This window comes from Acyrthosiphon pisum, chromosome A1 (assembly GCF_005508785.2).
Source record: "Acyrthosiphon pisum isolate AL4f chromosome A1, pea_aphid_22Mar2018_4r6ur, whole genome shotgun sequence".
NCBI classification, from domain to species: domain Eukaryota; kingdom Metazoa; phylum Arthropoda; class Insecta; order Hemiptera; family Aphididae; genus Acyrthosiphon; species Acyrthosiphon pisum.
In genome coordinates this window covers 33491421-33512198 of record NC_042494.1, presented here as the reverse complement: position 1 = coordinate 33512198, position 20778 = coordinate 33491421, and the positions used below count along the sequence as shown (strand labels likewise).

The window sequence follows — 20778 nt, the reverse complement described above, 5'->3', positions numbered from 1 at the left end:
ATTTACTTAGGCGCAGATCTACAGACCGCGAGGCGTTTGCAGGCTACGTGTTTGGCATCACTAATCTCGACCACGGAAAACAACTACTGTGCGCGGACGGCTGCAGCAGCTGTGACTCTGCCGGGCAAAACGTCGGCACGAAGCCGCATCGCTGTGTGGTAATAGAAAAACGTCTAAACCGCTTCTAAACCGCGGTCACGTCATCGCGGTCGTCGTCTTCTGCGCGAGTGTCATTAATCTCCACGAGGACGCGACGGGTTTTTCCGTAATCTATACCTCGCGACACACGTCATTACGCCGCCGTGCAAAAATTAATTCATTCAATTTCTAAAAGTTGTTATGTTTGATAATAATTTTGTCGTGCCGGTGACGACGACATGACAAGTCGTAAGTTTACACTTCACGCCTTTCCCCAGAGTCCCCACCACAAAGTAACCAATTTACCCTGTGTACGATTACGATGAAGCAAATTACGAAAATACCGAAAAATAACATTTTATTTTTGGAAATTGTGAATTCCGTTTAAATATTTTTTTTGTTAAGCTGTCTGCAAAAGAATTGTTAATAGTTGATGCGTTTTCATGTTCTTTGTTATTTTGAAATGGATTCGTCGAATTGGAAATGACAAATGTTGCATATTCGTGCACTAACTTTGACCCCCCCCCCCCCCCCCCCAATCAAATTAATGTTCAATTTTTTTTAGCAATCTCTAAATATAAATTGTTTTATTATATTGATTTAAATCCTGTTTAAAGCGAACTTAAATAATTAGTTGGCAGTCATCAGGTTGAACTGGGGTAACAATGGGTACCTACTAACAGGTAAAGCTGTATAATTTTTATTTGTTTTGTACCTAGTTATTTCAATTTATTATCTTTAAATTATTTACATAAAGCCATCATTTAACGGTTCATTATTGTAATATTATTAACTTATTAACTATGCTTAAGAATTATCCCACCCCGCCATGCGTGACCAATCTCCTGCAGGCTACAACCGACGGCCGGATTGTTGTCATCATTACTATAAAACGAGGATTTTCATACATTAAAAAGTAACAAAATATCCCACATAATATGCAGTCAAAATCGTAAAAATATTCAAGAAATATCAAATATGCAAGACAAAACAATTCATAAGAAATATGTCTAACTGATAACAATTTTATTATACTGGATAGAGGCGTCCTTTTAATAAAATAAAAGTAAAACATCAGGAGTATGTAAAATGGGCGTTCTTCACACAAATATTGTATATAATATTCAATTTTGTAAAACAATTTTGAAATTGCAGTATTTCTACTTTAAATGTGTTAATTTCAATCATCGAGGTATATAAACTATACTGGAGCGCGCACTGCGTATACCGTCCGTGTAATGAAAAACGAGCCGACGCGTTCGATCGTTTCCCCCACCACTGCAGGGCAACTTTAATGCCATGTACTGTATAATAGTACGACGTACCTACTACCTTTACGAGTATAATACATTATTTTTTTCAACAATTATTAAATTAGGAATCAATAAAAATAATTTAATATCATTTAATTTTTTTAATAGCAAAACATTAAAAGTATTAGTATAGTATACTCTAATATATATTTGAGAAATACAATACTTATCATTACTACACATACAACATAAAATACTAATGAAAATATTTATTATTTCCTTTAAAAATATTAATAACATATAATTTAACATTCATTTACATATCATACTAAAATAAATTACATTCAAATTATAAATAAAAGTATAAAAACAAATCAAATACACTCAATGAGTAGTTTTAACAGTTTAAATAGTGTTAAATAAAATTAATTTTTTTAATTTCTGCCTTAATGATGATTTATTTTTAAATACTTGTTTAGAGTTTATTTCTTTGGCATAATGGCGCATTCTTATATTAACAATTAACAAAACATTGACTTAGTGCAGTAAAGAGGCTATACTCATGACTTGGGGAACCAATATGAACAGTAATAGGATGTGAATTTGGGAAAAAAATAGAGTACTTTTGTTCAATATATTTTTTTTTGCTAACATTACAATGTTTTGTTTCACATTGTTATGTAATTTTTTATTTATAACAACAACAGCTTGAAAAGATTTTTCAAGCTCTTGAATAATAAGTGATACACCTGATGAAACTATTTTCAATTTCCCCCGATTTACAAAAGATGTAAAATTTGCATCTTTTACATAGCTATGATCTGTTAAATCACTTTTTACTAATAGATCAATACAGTAAGGACACACAACTTTTTTGCAAATATTTTTTACAATATATCCACTAATATAATCAAGTTTTTCATTAGTATACTCAATTAACTGTATACTTGAAAGAATATCTAAATAATTATCAATTTCTGTTTCATCTAAGTTGTCGTCAGATTTTATAATACATCTTTTTTCAGAACGGAAATCTAAGGCATCACCACCAGGAGCAACAAAATTTGAACAATTTCCACTTTCTACAGTTATATTTTTGGTAAATAACAATTGTCTTAGTGTTTTTTTAAACTAACTACAATTCGGATTGTTATTAAAACCTCCTCTTGAACGAATACAACCAAAAAAATGTTCAAGATGATCTTGGGACATTTTGTAAGTAAGAATATATTTCAGGGGGCTCTGAGACCTACCAAGGAGCTTATAAGCAATTTCCAAAGTACTCGTCATGGTTACGATGAACCCTATAAGAAACATTTTTCTTCCACTTAATATCAGTGGAATGCCATTAAACTTTAGAGATTTTTGTTCATATAATATATTAGAATGTTTTTGACGAATTTTAATTTTAATAGAAAAATAAGGTTAAAGACAAAAAAACAGTACAAACAATAAACCAAGAGTTGAGAGTTCAGAGCCATGAGAACATATTACGTAGTGGCCGGCGTGTGGTAATCTTTGGCCCTGCAGTGGTGGGGGAATCGTTCGAACGCGTCGGCTCGTTTTTTGATAACGAGTGCGCGCTCCAGTATAGTTTATATACCTCGATGATTTCAATACAATAATAATAAATGTTATAGTTATTAAAATTATCTAAACGTCAATTGGTCCCATTACTCCCATTACAGCTGTTAAACTATATTCTGTTATCATAGAGGTTCCTGCTTAAATAATAATCTATATATATAAAAATCTAACTTGATTTTGGAGACTAAGGAAACCGGTTTGTTTGTTTATTTATTATTGTAATTATTATTATTATTATTATTATTATTAATTATTTATTTATTTGCTTGCACTTGCATTTTTCTATTTGAAATATATATTATTCATTGAACAAATAATTAATTGTTACGTTTTTTTCTACCTTATCTCTATTCTATAAGAAAAATAATAAAATTTACCACTCTAGTGGTTGAATTCAAAATGTAGGATATATGATTTTCAGAAATTAGCAATAACAATAACTACAATAAGTAATAAATTATATTATATTATTTGTATAGCCAAAAAATAGTTATATGTTTCTAAATTAAATTATAAAAAAATAATTTCTCCCGGAGGAAGGTCGGGCAGCTAGTGCCTGGTATTATATATTTTATGATTTGTTAAAAAGGAATTGTATAAAAAAAATACATAAAAGGCTCTACCACTAAAAATTGTTTTAATCAAAAGGGCCCACTTGAACAATTTCAATTATGTGGGTTAAGCCCTTTCAACAAAACACCGTCGAGGTATTAAAATAATTTGAAACAAAATAAACAACTTATAATTAGGTATAGTAAATTTATGTTTATCTCAATTACTATTTAGTGTCTAGAAATTAATTTTTGAATTTTATAGGTACATGAAAAAATATTATTTTCTAACTTTTTTAGATTCTGAGCGGAACAATGGTGTTTATTTGTTTTATTATTTTTTTTATCCTGCATACAAAATGTGTACCAGAAGTAGTGCTTAAATTTCGACATATAACTTATATTTTAGCAAATTGGATCAAGATGGTACTTTAGAAACGAGGTCATTTTTCGATTTTTCTCAATTGTTATTTAATGTCACGGGAAAAACCACTGACAAATATTACGAAAAACGGGATTTTAATTTCGAACACTTTGTTTATCACCATAGAAACGAATAAAAAATTATAATATTATAATAATAATTCAACTTACAGACTATATAATAATTAATAATAACAATATAAAATATACAGACTGACAAATCGTCTCCAAATCGTTTTTCTTATTACAAATATACAATGACATCATACCATTGAATTCAAATTTAATACAATCCATTATACATTGACCCGATTGTAACCTATTGTGGGTACTGCAGAGCGACATCCACTTAACCGCTTTTTTAAATTTTTGCTTCAATATGCAATCAATTTTGAATGTTGTCAAAATATGCATAAATACACATTAACCATTAAAAAAGCAAAAAAAAAAAATTGCTTCAAACTATTATGATTCACAAAGTTGACAACTGACAAAAATACAAAAATATAAAAAGGAAACATTTACAATTGTATAAAAATCTGCGCTCTGGCTAAGCTGTCATTACTTGAAAAAAACACATCGCTACCGGTCGAGGTTGTATCTCTCTCTATTTGTGTATTGATACACGGCTCTAATTTCATATACCATCCTCTTTTACCCCTTACCTACCATTTTTATATGATTTTATTTTTATTCTTCTGAACGCAATACTAAATTCAGAGCACTGTAATATAGTTGTAGTACGGGTTCATGAAATATTTGTGAAATCGATTCCAAAAGATGTGTTGAACGAAATCGGTGTATTATATAAATGGCACGGTGGATTGTGAAATACGGGAAATGAGAGCATACGAAAGAACGATAATTTTATATAGGCACATCCAAATCGCGTGCGGCAGATGAAGATTATACAAATCATAACAATTGAATTTCATTCCAGATTTATTTATCGTGTGACCGAGTTGCGTGCGGCATTAATAATAAGTAATAACTAAAGGTAATATCCTGGATTTTTATTTAATTTACTTCATCGTATATATTGATACAGTTGTATAGTATAATCATAAAACATTAATCATTAATCATTAAACAAAAATTAGAGACGAAATGGATACACGAATAAGTAATAACCATATTACAAAATACAAGGCTTAAAATCGGGTAACATTCTGTCAAGAATCATTTAGTCACCGGGTAGTGATTAGGAATTTAATATTTACCTATTATAAAAAAAATAACAACAGCGTCACTGTGGTGGGACGTGCTATCACATGACACGACCAGTTGTAGCCATATCTAAATTAAAAACTATTTTTGGTATTTTTGGTATTGACACAAAGTCACGGTGAGTTGTGCACCTAACATCTACCAGATTGTCAAATAGAAAATATAATAATATTGTACTCGTACGTGTCCACTAGCTGGCGGGTAACCGTGATAATTTCCTTCATCGTTCAGTCTGTCTTAGGAAAACGTGGTCTTCATCGTGCTTTCAAACCGTTTTCGCAGCACCATTTAAGAGTGCGTAAACTCAGTAATCGGTATACTTTATAAATTGTTGTGCAGTGCGATGGCATCTCGGCGAACGAGTTTTGAACACGTGTACGTGTATGTTTGAGAGCATCGGACACACTTCCGGTCCGACAAAACGCGTCATCCGATCCCCGAGGGTGGCGCTTCGAGATAATAAATATAATCTCATCAGTCACCTGGCAAGTTATTCACTATAGGTTCCTCTCAGAGCTAAACTTGGGTAGGCTAGACGACCTTAACTAATTTTTCAGAAATTTTAGCGTGACTTCCCCTACTATTTTTTTTAAACGGAACGCACGTGACGGTAAGTAGGTACATAATATCTTTGCATTTTTAACAAAATGTAAAAGCCACTAGATAATATAATTTATCACAATTATCACTGTTATAATTAACAAGAAAATTAAATTGAATGATAAAAAACAAGACAGTACATAGGTTCCTACCACAATTCATGGAACTATTTAATTACGCATAGTCAACATTAGATGTTTTTTTATTTGTTGGAATATTATTAATAAGTTTAATATTGTACAATATTATAATATTAGTAATTATGCACCATTGCTAATATTGTATAATATAATGTAATTCTTTCATTTATTTATGTTTTAAATTGATTTATGAATATTATATTTGTATGACTTAAAGAGTGGTAGATATTGGGATCGCTTACAATATTAATTATTGTAGTTGCACATAATTATATTATAACTTTCAGTGTGTTTATACACTATATACGGGCTTTTAAGGTCCAAGCTGACTGTCAAAGTTGATTAAGCTGCCGTACGAATTCGAAATGAAATACATTTGTTGTATGAAACAATAGCATTATCATTACTATATTATAGCATCGTAAACGATGTGCGACTTATTGTACTCTACAGCTTTTGCATGATACGGCGCCGCTTGAAATTAACGTTTATCACTGACTGCACCTACGATGGTTGCGACTTTTCTCGTTTATACTATTATCACTAGTTTTTAACATTGAAGGTTAAACTGACGATGTGGAAATCAAATCGTATTTCCATACATACCAGTATAATATACTGTATACTGTAAGTACTATACAGTATATAGCATAGATTCTGCAGTTTGACATTTTGTGTTCTGCAGGAACAACGTTTTGTATTTAATAGAATCCTCTCCCCTCACTCATTTGAAATGATTATATTAAATTGCACGTATCGTATAAGACACGTTTTGCAATTTACACTTTTCCCACCCCTAAAATCTAAAACACGGGGGACCCTGCATATTCACCCCACCCCACCGTCAAATACACCACCGCGGTATTGGTTTCGTTTGTGTGCCGATTTTCGAAGATTATGAAATATAGTGAACAAGGTCAACGTTTTGTGAGCACACATTATTGAGAACGCCGACAAAAGTACGGTTGGTAAACACAACAATAGAACGACGGTGACTTGTCGGCATTCCGCTTATATTCTTTGTCGTCGTCGATCATATTATTATATAGATATTAGATAGAGATTGAAAGCCTTCTATTTTCCAACCACTTCAATAAATATCCGGGACATTCAAATATTATCGTATATAATATATGTATTAGGGACTATAAATCGTCAATATTTGTCGTCAGCATTGTGGTTTAGGGATTAATAATATAGATACCTACCTACCTACCTACCTACCTATTAAATGCGTATATTATAATGTAGGTAGGTAGGTATAGAGTTTTATACACTATTTAGAGGTGACGGGAACAAACGTTTTCGAATATCACAAGTGCTTCCGGTTTAAATAACAAATATATACTGCCCAAACTGCCGCTGTATATATACATAGTTTATTTTTTATTTTTTGTTCAGTTTTACTTGGTCACCAGTCGCCACAACAACATGTCGGCGGGTATTATGTAAAGATAAACGTTAAAATCAGCGAAAAAAATACGAAGTCTTTAATAATAATATGAAAAGGCGTATAGATATATTGAAAAAGTTTTTTCGTTTTCGACTGTGTAGTATTAATATATAGTAGGTGGTCTACTACATTTTTCAGCAAAAATAATATGAGCAAAATAATAGACGTTTGACGCTTTGATGGTTCCCTCGTTTCTCTGAACTCATTTTTATGCGTGAATCACGTATAATTTGTATAATGACAAACCACGTTTGAGGTCTGAACCGAGTGCAGTCTCCAGGATATACGAATACCATCTGTATAAATAATATGTGTTAGTGTGTTACGCTGCTGAATTTATGAAATCAATGAAAACATTGCAGAATACGTAAAATACTGAAATGATTGATTTTTGCACCCCATTATTTAATGAAGCTGTTGGGCTGTTCTTGATAGATATGTATATATTTAAAAAGGTAATTAATTAATAAAAAAAAATATCAGCCAAGAAAGTTTTTATACTGAAATACTTTGTTTAATTTATATTAATTGATATATGAAATATGTATTAATGATCATTAATATGGTACACATCATTTAGACTGTCCTTCACTTAGTGTTTGATGTTGGTGGCGGGGGGGGGGGGGCAACTAACTTTTTTCTCAATATATGTTGCTTAAAATATTGATTAAGCATAAGTAAAAAATCTAAAACTTAATAAACAAGGTTTATTCTTCAAATTATTATTATTTTTTTTCTTGTAGTTGATATTTTATTCATAAAAATTATGAAATTTGCAAATTTTATTTTGTTGTTAATAATACATAAAATTATTTAGATTTTGTATACCTATAGGTATACCATTGGTATACCATTTAAGAAGTGTCCTGTACTCTTACAGCGATACAAACTCCATTTTTTTGGCCATATCTACCAAACCTATTTTTATGGTTTTATTATCCTTAGTAGACAAAGTTTACTAACTCAAAAACTACTCGTTGGAATTTTGATAAAGAAAATAGAAACTTCATAATTTAAAAAAAAGAATCATCTGATTAACAATTTACAAAGATAAAATGTGATTCTTATTTGAAAAAAGAAATCAGTATCGCTACAAGACATTTCTTGAATAGTATCAAATGTGCAGTAACTATTAAAAAGTAGGTATACTTAAAAATCCAAAAATTTGAATAAACGCATTATTATAATTTATATAAGAAAAAAGGGCGTGAGCATGCTTGGTTAATCGATACTGTACTGTGTTTAGATTCAAAGATTTTCAACATCTAAAGGATGTTATTATTATATTATAATACCTAGTATCGAGCATGCTATACAATTAACATTGTTCCAGCTTTCATCGTATACGAGAAGATGTATCTAAGGCGCTTTAGGCGGTGTTTTTATCCCTTTGAATATTATTGTGCAGGATGCGTGCTGGATATACACTCGTTAAAAACGTTACTGATTTGATGCGTCATTAGCGTGGTGGCTGTTAATTAAATTTTTTCATTCACACAAAAATTGAGTTTCGTGCGATGAGATTTCGACACAATTTAAAGTGTTTTTAGGGAAATATAAAATGTATGGCGGTTGTTAGAGGTAGGTGGGGAAAAGGGTCGTGTAAATCCTTTACACGATATATCATACATATTATGTGTTTCCATGGAGACCTATTTAGACGAGATGGGTTAATCTTTTGTGTTTGTATAAATCAAACTTTAAGTCAACGTTTTCGTTGAAAATCAAAATATTTAACTTGTATCTATACATTTTGAACTTCGCTATGACTCACTTATATTTTGGATGTTTATTTTATACTCTGTTAAATAATGTATTAGTAATTAACTAGGATACGTTTAGATACTAGTTAAACATTTTTTTTTTGTTTAAAAGATGTTCTTTATCAATTATCAGTATATTTTGTTTCAGATATTACAACAATTTTGCATGATATATTAAACATTTCGAGAACATAAACTGATCTAGAAATATTAGAACATGGCCAGTATGGGTTTTTCGTTTAATGAAATGAAATTCGTGATATCAATATATTATAATATTTTAGAAATAAGAAGTTAGAAGTTTTTCTGTTTAAAAGTTTCTTATCGATTATTATATAAATAAAAGTTATAAACACAATATATTTAATACGTTTAATAAAGGAATATATCAATACAATAAGTCTTAATTACGTTGGATCACGGTTTTTTATATTTTTTAACATTTAGACATTTTTATTTCGTGCCATTAATTTTTTATCAACAATTTTATTTTTCTAAACAAAATAATATGTGTTCCTATAAGTATTTTCTTTCTATCAGTATACCCTTTTGCATAACATTATAAAAATTAAAAAGGGTTAATAAGAATAATATGAGTTACGTGCGGCGCAAATGCGGTTTCAGGATTGCATTTATAAGGTTATATAATAAAAATATGTCCGATGCAGATTTACGCGCAATGGCGTCTTTGATAGGCAATTTGGTTATGTAATAGCATACGAGGGCTACGTGCGTGCATGGTATAACCGGCCCCTTCTCACTCGTTAGGATATCATAATGTTATATGCCGCCATTTCATGCCCCACTGGTCGTTAAATGACAATAATGTAATTTAATAGCCATTTGGTATTAATTAAGCCACGGTACTCGTGCAGCGTTTTTGCTGTTTCGCTCGCCATTATATAAATTAAAAACCATATTTTAAAATCAATTTTCAATTTAAACACGGTAGTGACCGTACAGTTGTATATCAGATTGTATATCATATGGATAATACCTATATGTATAAAGTGTTTAAAATTGATAAAAAGTATATTTAGTGTAAATATTACATTATCGAAGGTAAAATATAGCAAATAATATACCATATAAAGGTACATATTATATTTTCGATTGAAATTTTTGTTATTTGATTTGTTATAGATATATATGTATAAGGGGTTATTCGGATCATGTATATGTATATTTGAGGATAATTCTTATATCATGATTATTGATTATGTAGAATTCATAAAGTTTTTATTACAAATATATTATGAAAATATATTAACGGATACCACTTCGAAATCATATTTTAATTGTTTTAGACCGATGATTAATATATATAAAACTTAAATAAATATTAAGTATATAATTTTATATCCATTAATAAGGAAGTATTTTTATAAGGTAGGTTTACGAGTAAGAGGTTAATAAATAATACTTAAGTATTATCAAAAATTCAATTTTTTCCCTCTGGTGTTAATATTAATAAAAGTTAAGTATTTTTGAAATGCACCATATGAAAACAGTTATAAGGGTGGTTACTAAAAAACATATATATCCATGTGCATAATATTGAATCTCAAATAGTTAAAATTTATGTATTTATCAATATAGTTTTATAGTATTTGCGTAATAATATTTAAGATCAATAAATATTTTATTGAACTAAAAAATGAAAAAAAAAATAATTTCTACGCATTCTGTAAATCATAAACATTAAAAATTGTGATGACCTTTTGATATACGGTCTTGACTATAACCATGAGGCGTAAATAATACTCGCATTTATTTGAAACCGGAAACTACGAAATGGAGAAACTCATGAAAGTCACATGTCCACAAAAGATTTCTTGTTAGGCATTATTTTTTGTACAAAAAAATATCTAAGAAATGTTTTTTGTAGTTTATGTTCAATAAAGATATTCTTCCATTTTAACTTGGCTAGATATTGCAACTCATGTGTCATATAAAAATAAATACCTCATTAAAGACTTAGGCAGTAAAAAAAATGTGTTTTACTAAACTATTTTTATATTATAAACTCAATGTGTAAATTATAGTTACAGTACAAATTGTTAACTAGTATTATTTCTTATAGATATTTTTAGTTCAAATTTAGATGAAATTATTTATTTAAACGAAGAATAAAAATTTTAGTTATTTTGTTGTAATTTAAATATTATTAGTGGGTACTTGGAACTTTTCAAGTATATTCATATTATATTTTAAACACACAATGATATTTTCATAAGCAAAATAATTCAACCTACTGTATTACTAGTATTACTAATAGTAAAATAAATTACTTTAATATCAATAATTTATAAAATATATTTAGTTTTTCATATACAATGATTTTATATCATTGAATTTAAATTTAATTCATCTATTAGAGTGACTCAATCGATACCTACTGTACAGCAAAACGGTACCCACTTTCTCATCTGTTTGATTCCGAATTTTCAAGTAAAATATTTTTATCAACATTTTAACCTATCAAAAATTAAGTTTCAAGTTGTAAAAATAATATATACGAGTTGTGTAATTATACCTATAATGTATATCTATGAATATAATTTATACCACATCAGTTTTTCCTAGTTAACTAGAGTAAAATGGGCTTAGAAGTTACCTCAAATCTTTGGAAAAAAAATATATGTCATGCATTAATTAGGTATAAAGATTAATAACTACATAAATAATGTAGGTATGTAATATAATATAACATAATATTAATATTTTGAATGTTTATGGGGATTATGTTCATTTGTTACCTTCTTCAGTTTTCACAGAAACCATCGACGCACGCAAGTATAAAATATGATTAGTTTTTTTTTTATTGTTTGAATAGAATTTAAACGTACATTGTCTACCATGTCTTTAAATAGCTTAAAATAGTTTTTAATTTAATAAATATGTAAGTACATATTTATTGTTAATATTTAATATTTGAGAACTATTTTTCACCAATCTACCTTTTGACTCTATGGCTTATTTTAGATTCTGAGTAGAACGATGAATGTATTGATTTTACAATGATGTGTGTTTTTTATTTTTTTATTTTTGTGTCTAGCATCACGGTTTGGGGCAGTAAAACTGCTTCGATTTTCTTCAACAGTATCTTGTTTGATGGGAAAGTGAATCTAGTTGGTGCATTCGGGAGGTCAAAATTTGAAATTTCCAATAGTTTTCAAAAGCGCCGTGAAAAGCAAAAGAAAAATTAAGGAAAAACGGGAATTTTTACGCTAAAGCTGTTTTCGAGAAAATCGATTTTGGTTTTTGGTGTAACTTTAAAACAAATGACCGTATATACATGACATTTTTACTGGTTGTTTATATTTAAATTTTCTATAGATGATAACATTTTCAAAATATTTCGATTTGTTTTGAACTGCTTAGGGACATTTTCAGTTTCCAATTTTATTAGTTTTTTTTTCTATGAATGTCAATAAAACTTTATTTGTTGGGTAAAAATACTTGAAAATTTAATACATGGCTTCTACTATATTGTTACAATGATATTTGAAAAATATTAAAAATCCTTAGTCACTGTTTTTTTTTATTAGCATTTAAAGTTCAAAAATTGACATAATATGTAAAAAATCACGAAAATTAGCAAATTATTTTGAGTTAAGATTTCGTAAAAGTTTTTTTTTTTAAATCTAAGATTTGAAAATGTATTACAAGATTCCACATAATATTGTCTAACTTTATCAAAAAAAAAAAATGTTTACAAGAAAGTCAAATTAAATTTTTATGAGCATTTGAAATTCATATTTTTACAACATTTGATATTCGCTCGATTTCTTATGTGACGATTTTCTTATTTTATTGTAATTAAAAAACGAATGACTGTAGATATTTAAAAATTTCACTGAATGTTTTAATTAGCATTTTCAAATTCAAATTTAATACCATCCATTATACAGTGACCCACTTGTAATCTTCTGTACAGCCGAGCGACATCCACTTACCCACCTTTTCTTAATTTGATTTTCCAGGAAATAACCCATGAAACTATTGAATCCTAGTTCCCGAATAATAGTCCGAAATTTATTTTAGTGTAAATGTAATTTTGATAAATTATTCAATCGTCAAAAATCAATTTTTATTATTTGTACGGTTTATACAATCAGTTCCTTTTGGAACAATAAGAATATGCGGTAATAGAAAAAAATATATACATGCATACTTGATGAGAGGAGTCACCCAGTGGTAAGTTGGTAACACTACCTTTACTTGATGAATCGTCAATAATTGATAAAATAAAATTTTAATTTATGGTTCACCAATAATACAAACCTTGTTTATTCTTCTATAAATAATAATAATAATAATAATAATAATGAAAATAATAATAATAATAATAATAAATAATTTAATATACATTTATATTATTTATAATTTTATAAAGATAATTTAGTTATATTATAGGTAGAATTGTTCTATTCTCTAAACATTTTATTGGAAGCTTGTTAGGGTATTGACCTCTGAGTTGCATAACAATATTATTACCTAATATTGTTATATACAACTAAGTATAGTATCATACAACTTACACAAAATATATAAACCTTAATTGTAATACGAGTATAACATATTATTCACGTTAAAGTTTATTTGAAAATGGTTTTATTTGTTGAATTGCATACTGTGCAATCAAATTCACGACAATTACAATAAATAATACCAAAATACAATAGGTATGACATTATGGCATATCAAATTGCATAGGCTATTTTGTAAGCTTCTTAAGTTCTTTCAATCTGTTCATTAACCCTTTTCACTTTTCAGGCTAGTAAGCTTTTGATTTCCATACCACCCCACGGAAAATTATTAAGAAGGATTAAAATTGTGTTACAATGCAATTGTTCAATCATAAAATCTATAAAATGCAAATGCTTGATTTAAATAATATACCCTCGTTTTCTTAGAGCACCACAGTTTCAATTACACTTGCTTGTTATTATTGATGTATCATTTTGATGATAATAGCACATAATAAAAGGTCATATACTTTCAAATGTTTTACGATAAACATTTCAATATTTTATTAAATCTCTTGTTAGAAATATTTAGAGCTGTTATGCACTTATGCATAATATTTTATCAAAATAATTTGGTTCTACATGAATACATTTAAGTTATATTCAGTTATTTATTTAATTAGGTTTTACTGAATATTGATTTATTTTTTTGGTGTAATAAATAAATACAAACAATCAATACCCGGTTGACGAAAGTCGGTTATAACTTATAAATAGTAAAAAATAGATAAATAGTATTTTATTGAAAAGTTAGGATATTTTTTTTCTGTGGCATAAATTTGATAAAAATATACTATAATATAGTTGATAATTATAAATCAAGATTTTACATTCTAACGGAGCAATGAATGTATTGATTTTAGAATGATGTGAGCTTTTTTAATTTTTAATTTTTTGTGCCTGTGAACACGATAAGTATTCGAAATAATGCTTCAATTTCCAACTTCAGTATCTTTTCCTGTAAAAAATTGAATATACTTGGTGTATTCATGAGGTCAAAATTCACATTAGTTTTCAATAGGATCAGGGAAAAAAAGTTAAGGAAAAATAGAAATTTTTGCGCAGAATTGTTTTTTGTATCTGCACGACTATACAATGCTAATATTATATAATTTAATTCGAATTTAACACCATCCTTTACAATGACTCACTTGTGTCCTACTGTACTGTAAAGCGTCACCCAATTACCTGTTTTTTGTATTGTTACTGTCCATAAATCAACAGTATTTTAATTTGAAAAATTAATTTCTAACCAGCAATTAAATTTATTATTATAATTGTCATTATTTTTTTTTTTTAAATGTATCTTTATTAATTATTTTGCTTCAATAAATTACCATAAGCTCTGCATACTACATAGATTTATATCATTAACATGTTGTACATGCATGATAAATATAAATAAAAGAAACAACTTAATATTGTAAATAAAATTACATAAATAGATCTACATATACAGTCGAATATAGTTATATACTTATATATAACCTATATCATATAATATAGTACGTATTATTATTATGATATTATTTTTGAGATATTTACCTGCAAGTCCAATATCGTTTCACATAAATCTCCAGTGTAACCAAGAGGGCAAAGACATATTGACGAATTGGTGGTTGTTACGCACTTGCCACCATGTTGACAAGGAGATCTTGTACACTTGTCCGTAGAGCATTCCTCTGTAAAATAAAATTATTATCGAAATTGTTTAGTCGTACTCATATATTTTAATGGTTAAGTGATACGAGTTATAAAGTTTAAACAAATCAAGTTAAGAAAATCAATTTTTTTGATTTGCTTTTATTCTATTCGAAAAAAAACAACGCCACTGCGTCACTGCCGGTCCCACGTGTTCTAAATTACAGTGCCATTTATCAACGACAAATTACAAGGGGAGGTTTTCGATCAGTAACCAATACTTCAATGTCATTGTTCAAGATACATGTAGCTATTGTAAGAACAGTTATTCGCCCGAGGTTAATCGATCCGATTTTTTTTTTAAAAAAATAGCACCGTCAGACTTAAAAGTTGTACACTTTGTTTAGACATTAGATGAAAAGAACTAACATTATTATACAATTATTAATACATTTAACACAGTGTGTTTAAGTAAGATTATTATAACAACAATAATTTTCATTTAATTACTGACATAATTATGTTTCATGTAGTTTATAGTCCATGCAAAATTAATGTATGCTTATAATGTTTTTAAATTACATGAATAAACAAACTAGCAAGATAATAATATTATGTTAATGTATGTTAAACGAGCGTAAAAATAATTTTTAATTTTTAATAATGATGATGATGAAATCGTATGATTATTATAATTTAACTTTTAACTTTTAACTAGATGCAATTTGTAAATAAAACAATTATTCTTAATTCTTAAATGTTATATTTTATATTATTTAAAATTATTCAGCCATAATTTTGGTGTAAGAGGCACTTATCGTTTCGTTTGACTCTTACTAGGTAAGATTTAGATTTATGGAAACACCGTTACAACACTGAAAGTTGTATATTAATCATAGACTATTGAATATAAAAATTCGCACAGAGCAGATATGGCGTGTTATGACTATAAATGCAGCCATTTTTCTCTTATTGCAAATTAATGGAAAGTTGAAACTTTGACAAGCATAAAGTATAATCTTCACCCAATATCCGATGGATTGCATATAATATATTATTGTGTAACCTATACGGAAAACGCATAGAGAATGTTGCCTTATAATTGTATTTGCAGGATGATTTATAATATTAGGTATATACCATACTTTTTGTTTAGTGTCATAAATAAATAAACTCAATTATAGTGAATATCGCAATTCAAAATAATCAAAACAAAAATAAATATTACAACATTAAAATTATTTGCGGCAAGTACAACGTCAATAAAACACCAAGCATTTGCTCCGAGGATTTTTAAAAAGATAAAAAACGAGGGAGTGAATTGTGCCTTTTTTTCGTTCTTTGCCACGTCTCCCAGTCGATTAAATTAATAATAAGACACGAACCAACGGCGAGCGACGTCGGCGGCGCGGTGGAGCGGTTGACTAGAAAATTAATTAACGCTGGTACGCTAAAAGGAGGGTGGGAGTACACGGCTGTCCTCGACTTCCACCTCAAAAGCTTCTATCTAATGTTTACTCAAAGAGTTTTAGCAGCTTTTTTCCCTCTCTCTTATTGTTGCCGCTTTTAGTTTAATATTAACTATATTATACATTAATAAACATGTACTACACGACATCTACTCTAATCATGTTTTATTTTTCGTCAACCGTCTATATTTCAAGTACACTTATACTTGTTGTTAATTTTCTATAACGTCTTCATTTTAAAACTTCAAAAATTTACTAAAAGACCATTATGTTTAAGTATTTTTTAAGAATCAAGTATTGTAGGTGAGGAGTTGCCTTTTCATAACTATAATAATATACTCACGTCTCACCAGTCACAAACGATACATTGTAACGATGGACGATGGTTATTACTTATTTTGTATATTTACATTATTTCACAATAAAAATTAAGTTACTAAATAAGTCAAGTGATTTCATCAGTATAAAAGAAAATATAAAATTTGAAATTTGATTATTATTCGCAGAATATAATATATATGGTTAGTATTGAGATTAATATGAACATAATTTTATTAAATATTTTTTTTACTAAATAAAATCAAAAGGTATAAGTAGTTAATTTTTAAGGTATACAAATATAATTATTTAATTGTTTATATTATTTAAAACACATATAACATATTATTATCTGAAAGTATTATTATATTAATCCAAAAAAAAAAAATTAAAGCATTGTAACATAGGTATCTATAAACTATTAATTTTTACTCTTATATAATAAATAAATATTTCCAAAATATTAAATTAAATATATGCACAATATTTAAAATTTAAATAATATACAAACCATATCGTTCAACTCAGCACTAAATTTCCATAGATATTTTTATCATATACCTACGTCTTACAATGATAAAACTCAATAATAGCCTAGTGTATATCGTTTATAATTAATATAAAATATTTGAATGTTCATGATTATAATAATAGCTTAAATTGTTTATCTCAAAAGCGATTTTATGATTTTACTTTCCATTTTGAAAATCATAAGCTGTTATTTTATACGAGCAAAAATAATTAATGGCATCACCAGTAACCCATATGTTTTATCCGGTATAATTTGCGAAGTTAGCGAACAAGAAGACGTAGATTAAGGAGAATGAAAAGTTTTCACTGTCCACAAATTAAACAGTTTTGGCAGTTTGTTTAAAGTTTCGTTAGAGGACCTTTCCCATTATATAATTTCCTTTATTTATATTTAGAACTGCTAAAAAGGGAACATCTATATATTCTTTTCGTCGTTGAATTTTCAAAAGTTCGGTCACGTCCTCAAGCGTCGTTTTGAATATCTAAAATTGCGTTTTTAATACCAATAAATAAAAAAAAATATTTTGTTGACGCTTATGAACGGATCATTTTTGTCGATAACCGATATTTTCCATATTATGTTTTGAAAGTGGTTGAGAGGTGGTCTAAGAAAACTGATCGTGTAGTTGACACTTACCAACTTCTTGAGATTTGACTGTATCGCCAGCAGGTGTTTCACCAAAATCGTATCGGTGATCATTGGCTTGTAACAGCCGAACACAACCAACGAATCCACGGTCTGTTGGGAATCGTTCAGCCAGCCCAGACGTGTTACCTCGACCGCCTATAAAGACAGGCTCTCGAAACGTAATTCTCGAGAATAAACCCTAAATATAAAAACAAAATTATTGTGTATTCATTTTTAATGTATGTAAAACGTATGTAATGTATTAAATTAACACAGTGAATACTATTTCATTAGGCTCGTGGTAAATGTATTAGATAATAAATATCATTCGTACTATATATTTTCAAGGAATGTGTATTTGAATCACATAATTCACAAAAAAAAAAATTGAATATTGAATAGTCCGGGGGTGTCCGGTATTTGTGCAGGTAATAAAATAAAATAATTATTTAAATATTGGCATTGTAAAATAGCTATAATTGACATTTAATATAATTGTGTAACTGTGTAAGTAATAAGTATATAGAAACCGAAAGCATGGTTATAGAATGTAGTTAACTGTAACAGCTACTGCAGCGCTACACTGAATAAATAATAATTAAAGGTAATTAGTAATCATTTATTAATAGGTAGGTACGGCTGTATTGCATGATCAAAGAGCTCATTTCTTAATAAAGATTTTAAAATATAGAATCTCATTCGAAAAACCAATTTTGTATTTATATCTTATTTAATGTACGGCATATTTTTAAATGTTTAAGACAAGTAAGATTAGTTTAACTACCAAATTTTAAATTTCTATTCAGGGCCAGATTAAAGAGAAATGTGCCTATATCTGCGTCCCTGCGCCCAAATATTTCGTGGGGCCAAAGGAAAAAAAATTAATTAATGTTGATACATTTAAATTGTCACCATAATAATATATTCGTTATCTCTATAGAAAAAAAAATACAAATGATAATACCTAGTATCTACACGCCCAAAATAATAATAATATGTTTTGTGTGAGTACCTACGTAAGACGACACACACCACACATAGTCCACTTACTTTACATTTAATCAACTTATTATTATTATTATAGATAACAAAAAAGTATGATGCTTTGGTTGATACCTAATAGTCAAAAATACTTGGTGACCTACAAAAATTTAGCACTTTAAGCCTCTAAGCAATATGGTCTATGGTGCCCAATGGTTATTCTGCAGTCTCTATCAACTAAACGTCTACACATCGGTATATTTCTTACAATAAACCATAGTCCATAGCTACACATTAAAAATAATAAAACTACCAATAACAATTATATTATTAATAATATTTTAATTTAATTTATACTAATATCCACCACTAATCACTATTAGGTACAGTTCATTAAACAAAAATGGAGACTTTTTCTGTAGGTATTGTGTGAAATCTATATCTTTAAAATTATAATATTAACATTAAGCACATAGGTAATATAAATATTATAATATAAATAAGATAACAAAAACACCTTATATTATTTTGTTGACAAAAGTTGTTTTTTTAGTTTTTACTGCAAGTCAAACAGCCCTATACATTAAAATGTATACACTATAATTTATGCTATTACAGATTCCATAACAGGACGTTATTATTTAAAATAATTTGAATATCATAAAGCATAAAGATGTGCATTGTTATAACTTATAAATTTATAATGCTTAAGTATTCAACTCTTAATTTATAGTTTTAAACAAGGAATCCCTTGTATTCAGTATTTTACAAATATTTTTATTATAGATACTGTTATTTTTTGGCTATTAACCAAGTTAAAATAAATTAATACAGAATGAAATTATTTGTGTTTTGTGTAGATTTGTTTATTATTATAAAATCAATAATCTAAATAATATATTTTATACAATACCTTAAGTCATAAACATTATTTTTAGATTCTATGGGGAGCTGAGCAATTAGTAATATCAATATACTGGTATATTTGGTTTTACAATGAAGTGAGTTTTTTTTTGTGCGTCTGTCATAACTTTAACGTTTAATATGAAAAGTAGACAATTAAGTCAAACCGATAAACATCTAATTTTGAATCATTAGATTAGATATTATTACCATTTATTTATTGTTTAGACTTTTTTTTTTGTTTATTTCCAAAAATAGCTTATAAATGTATAATTAACTATAATTTATACCATTGATTATACATAGTAATCAATAATTATAATCAATAGTTATAATCAATAATAGTATAAACAATGGTGGGGGAGATGATGCTATACATTCCTGAGGTCTCCCTTGTCCCTGTGAGTAGTGTGTTCTTCGTAAAAACTTCAAAATCATAATACTGCGAATTATATTATGGACACACGAAACGAAATAGCATCAAACCGATAGCCAAACGTCATTAGACCTCCTGGCTTCACAGGCGAAAAAAAGTCCTTATTAGGGCTACTTGACAAGCGAACAAATTTTACTCACACCGGGATATTATGTCATATGCAATAATAATAATAATAATAATCAATGGTCATTTTAGATTCTG

At 28.2% G+C, this 20778-nt stretch overlaps 1 protein-coding gene across 1 annotated transcript in view; it reads right to left on the bottom strand.

Annotated features, from left to right (window-relative positions):
• LOC100572337 (pikachurin) overlaps window positions 1-20778 on the bottom strand; it is a gene marked incomplete at its 3' end in the record, with an annotated part of 67111 nt that overhangs the window by 15016 nt on the left and 31317 nt on the right. Inside the window, 2 exon segments of the mRNA XM_029486210.1 lie at window positions 15213-15349; window positions 18264-18453. Of these exon segments, the coding sequence (XP_029342070.1) occupies window positions 15213-15349; window positions 18264-18453 (327 nt within the window).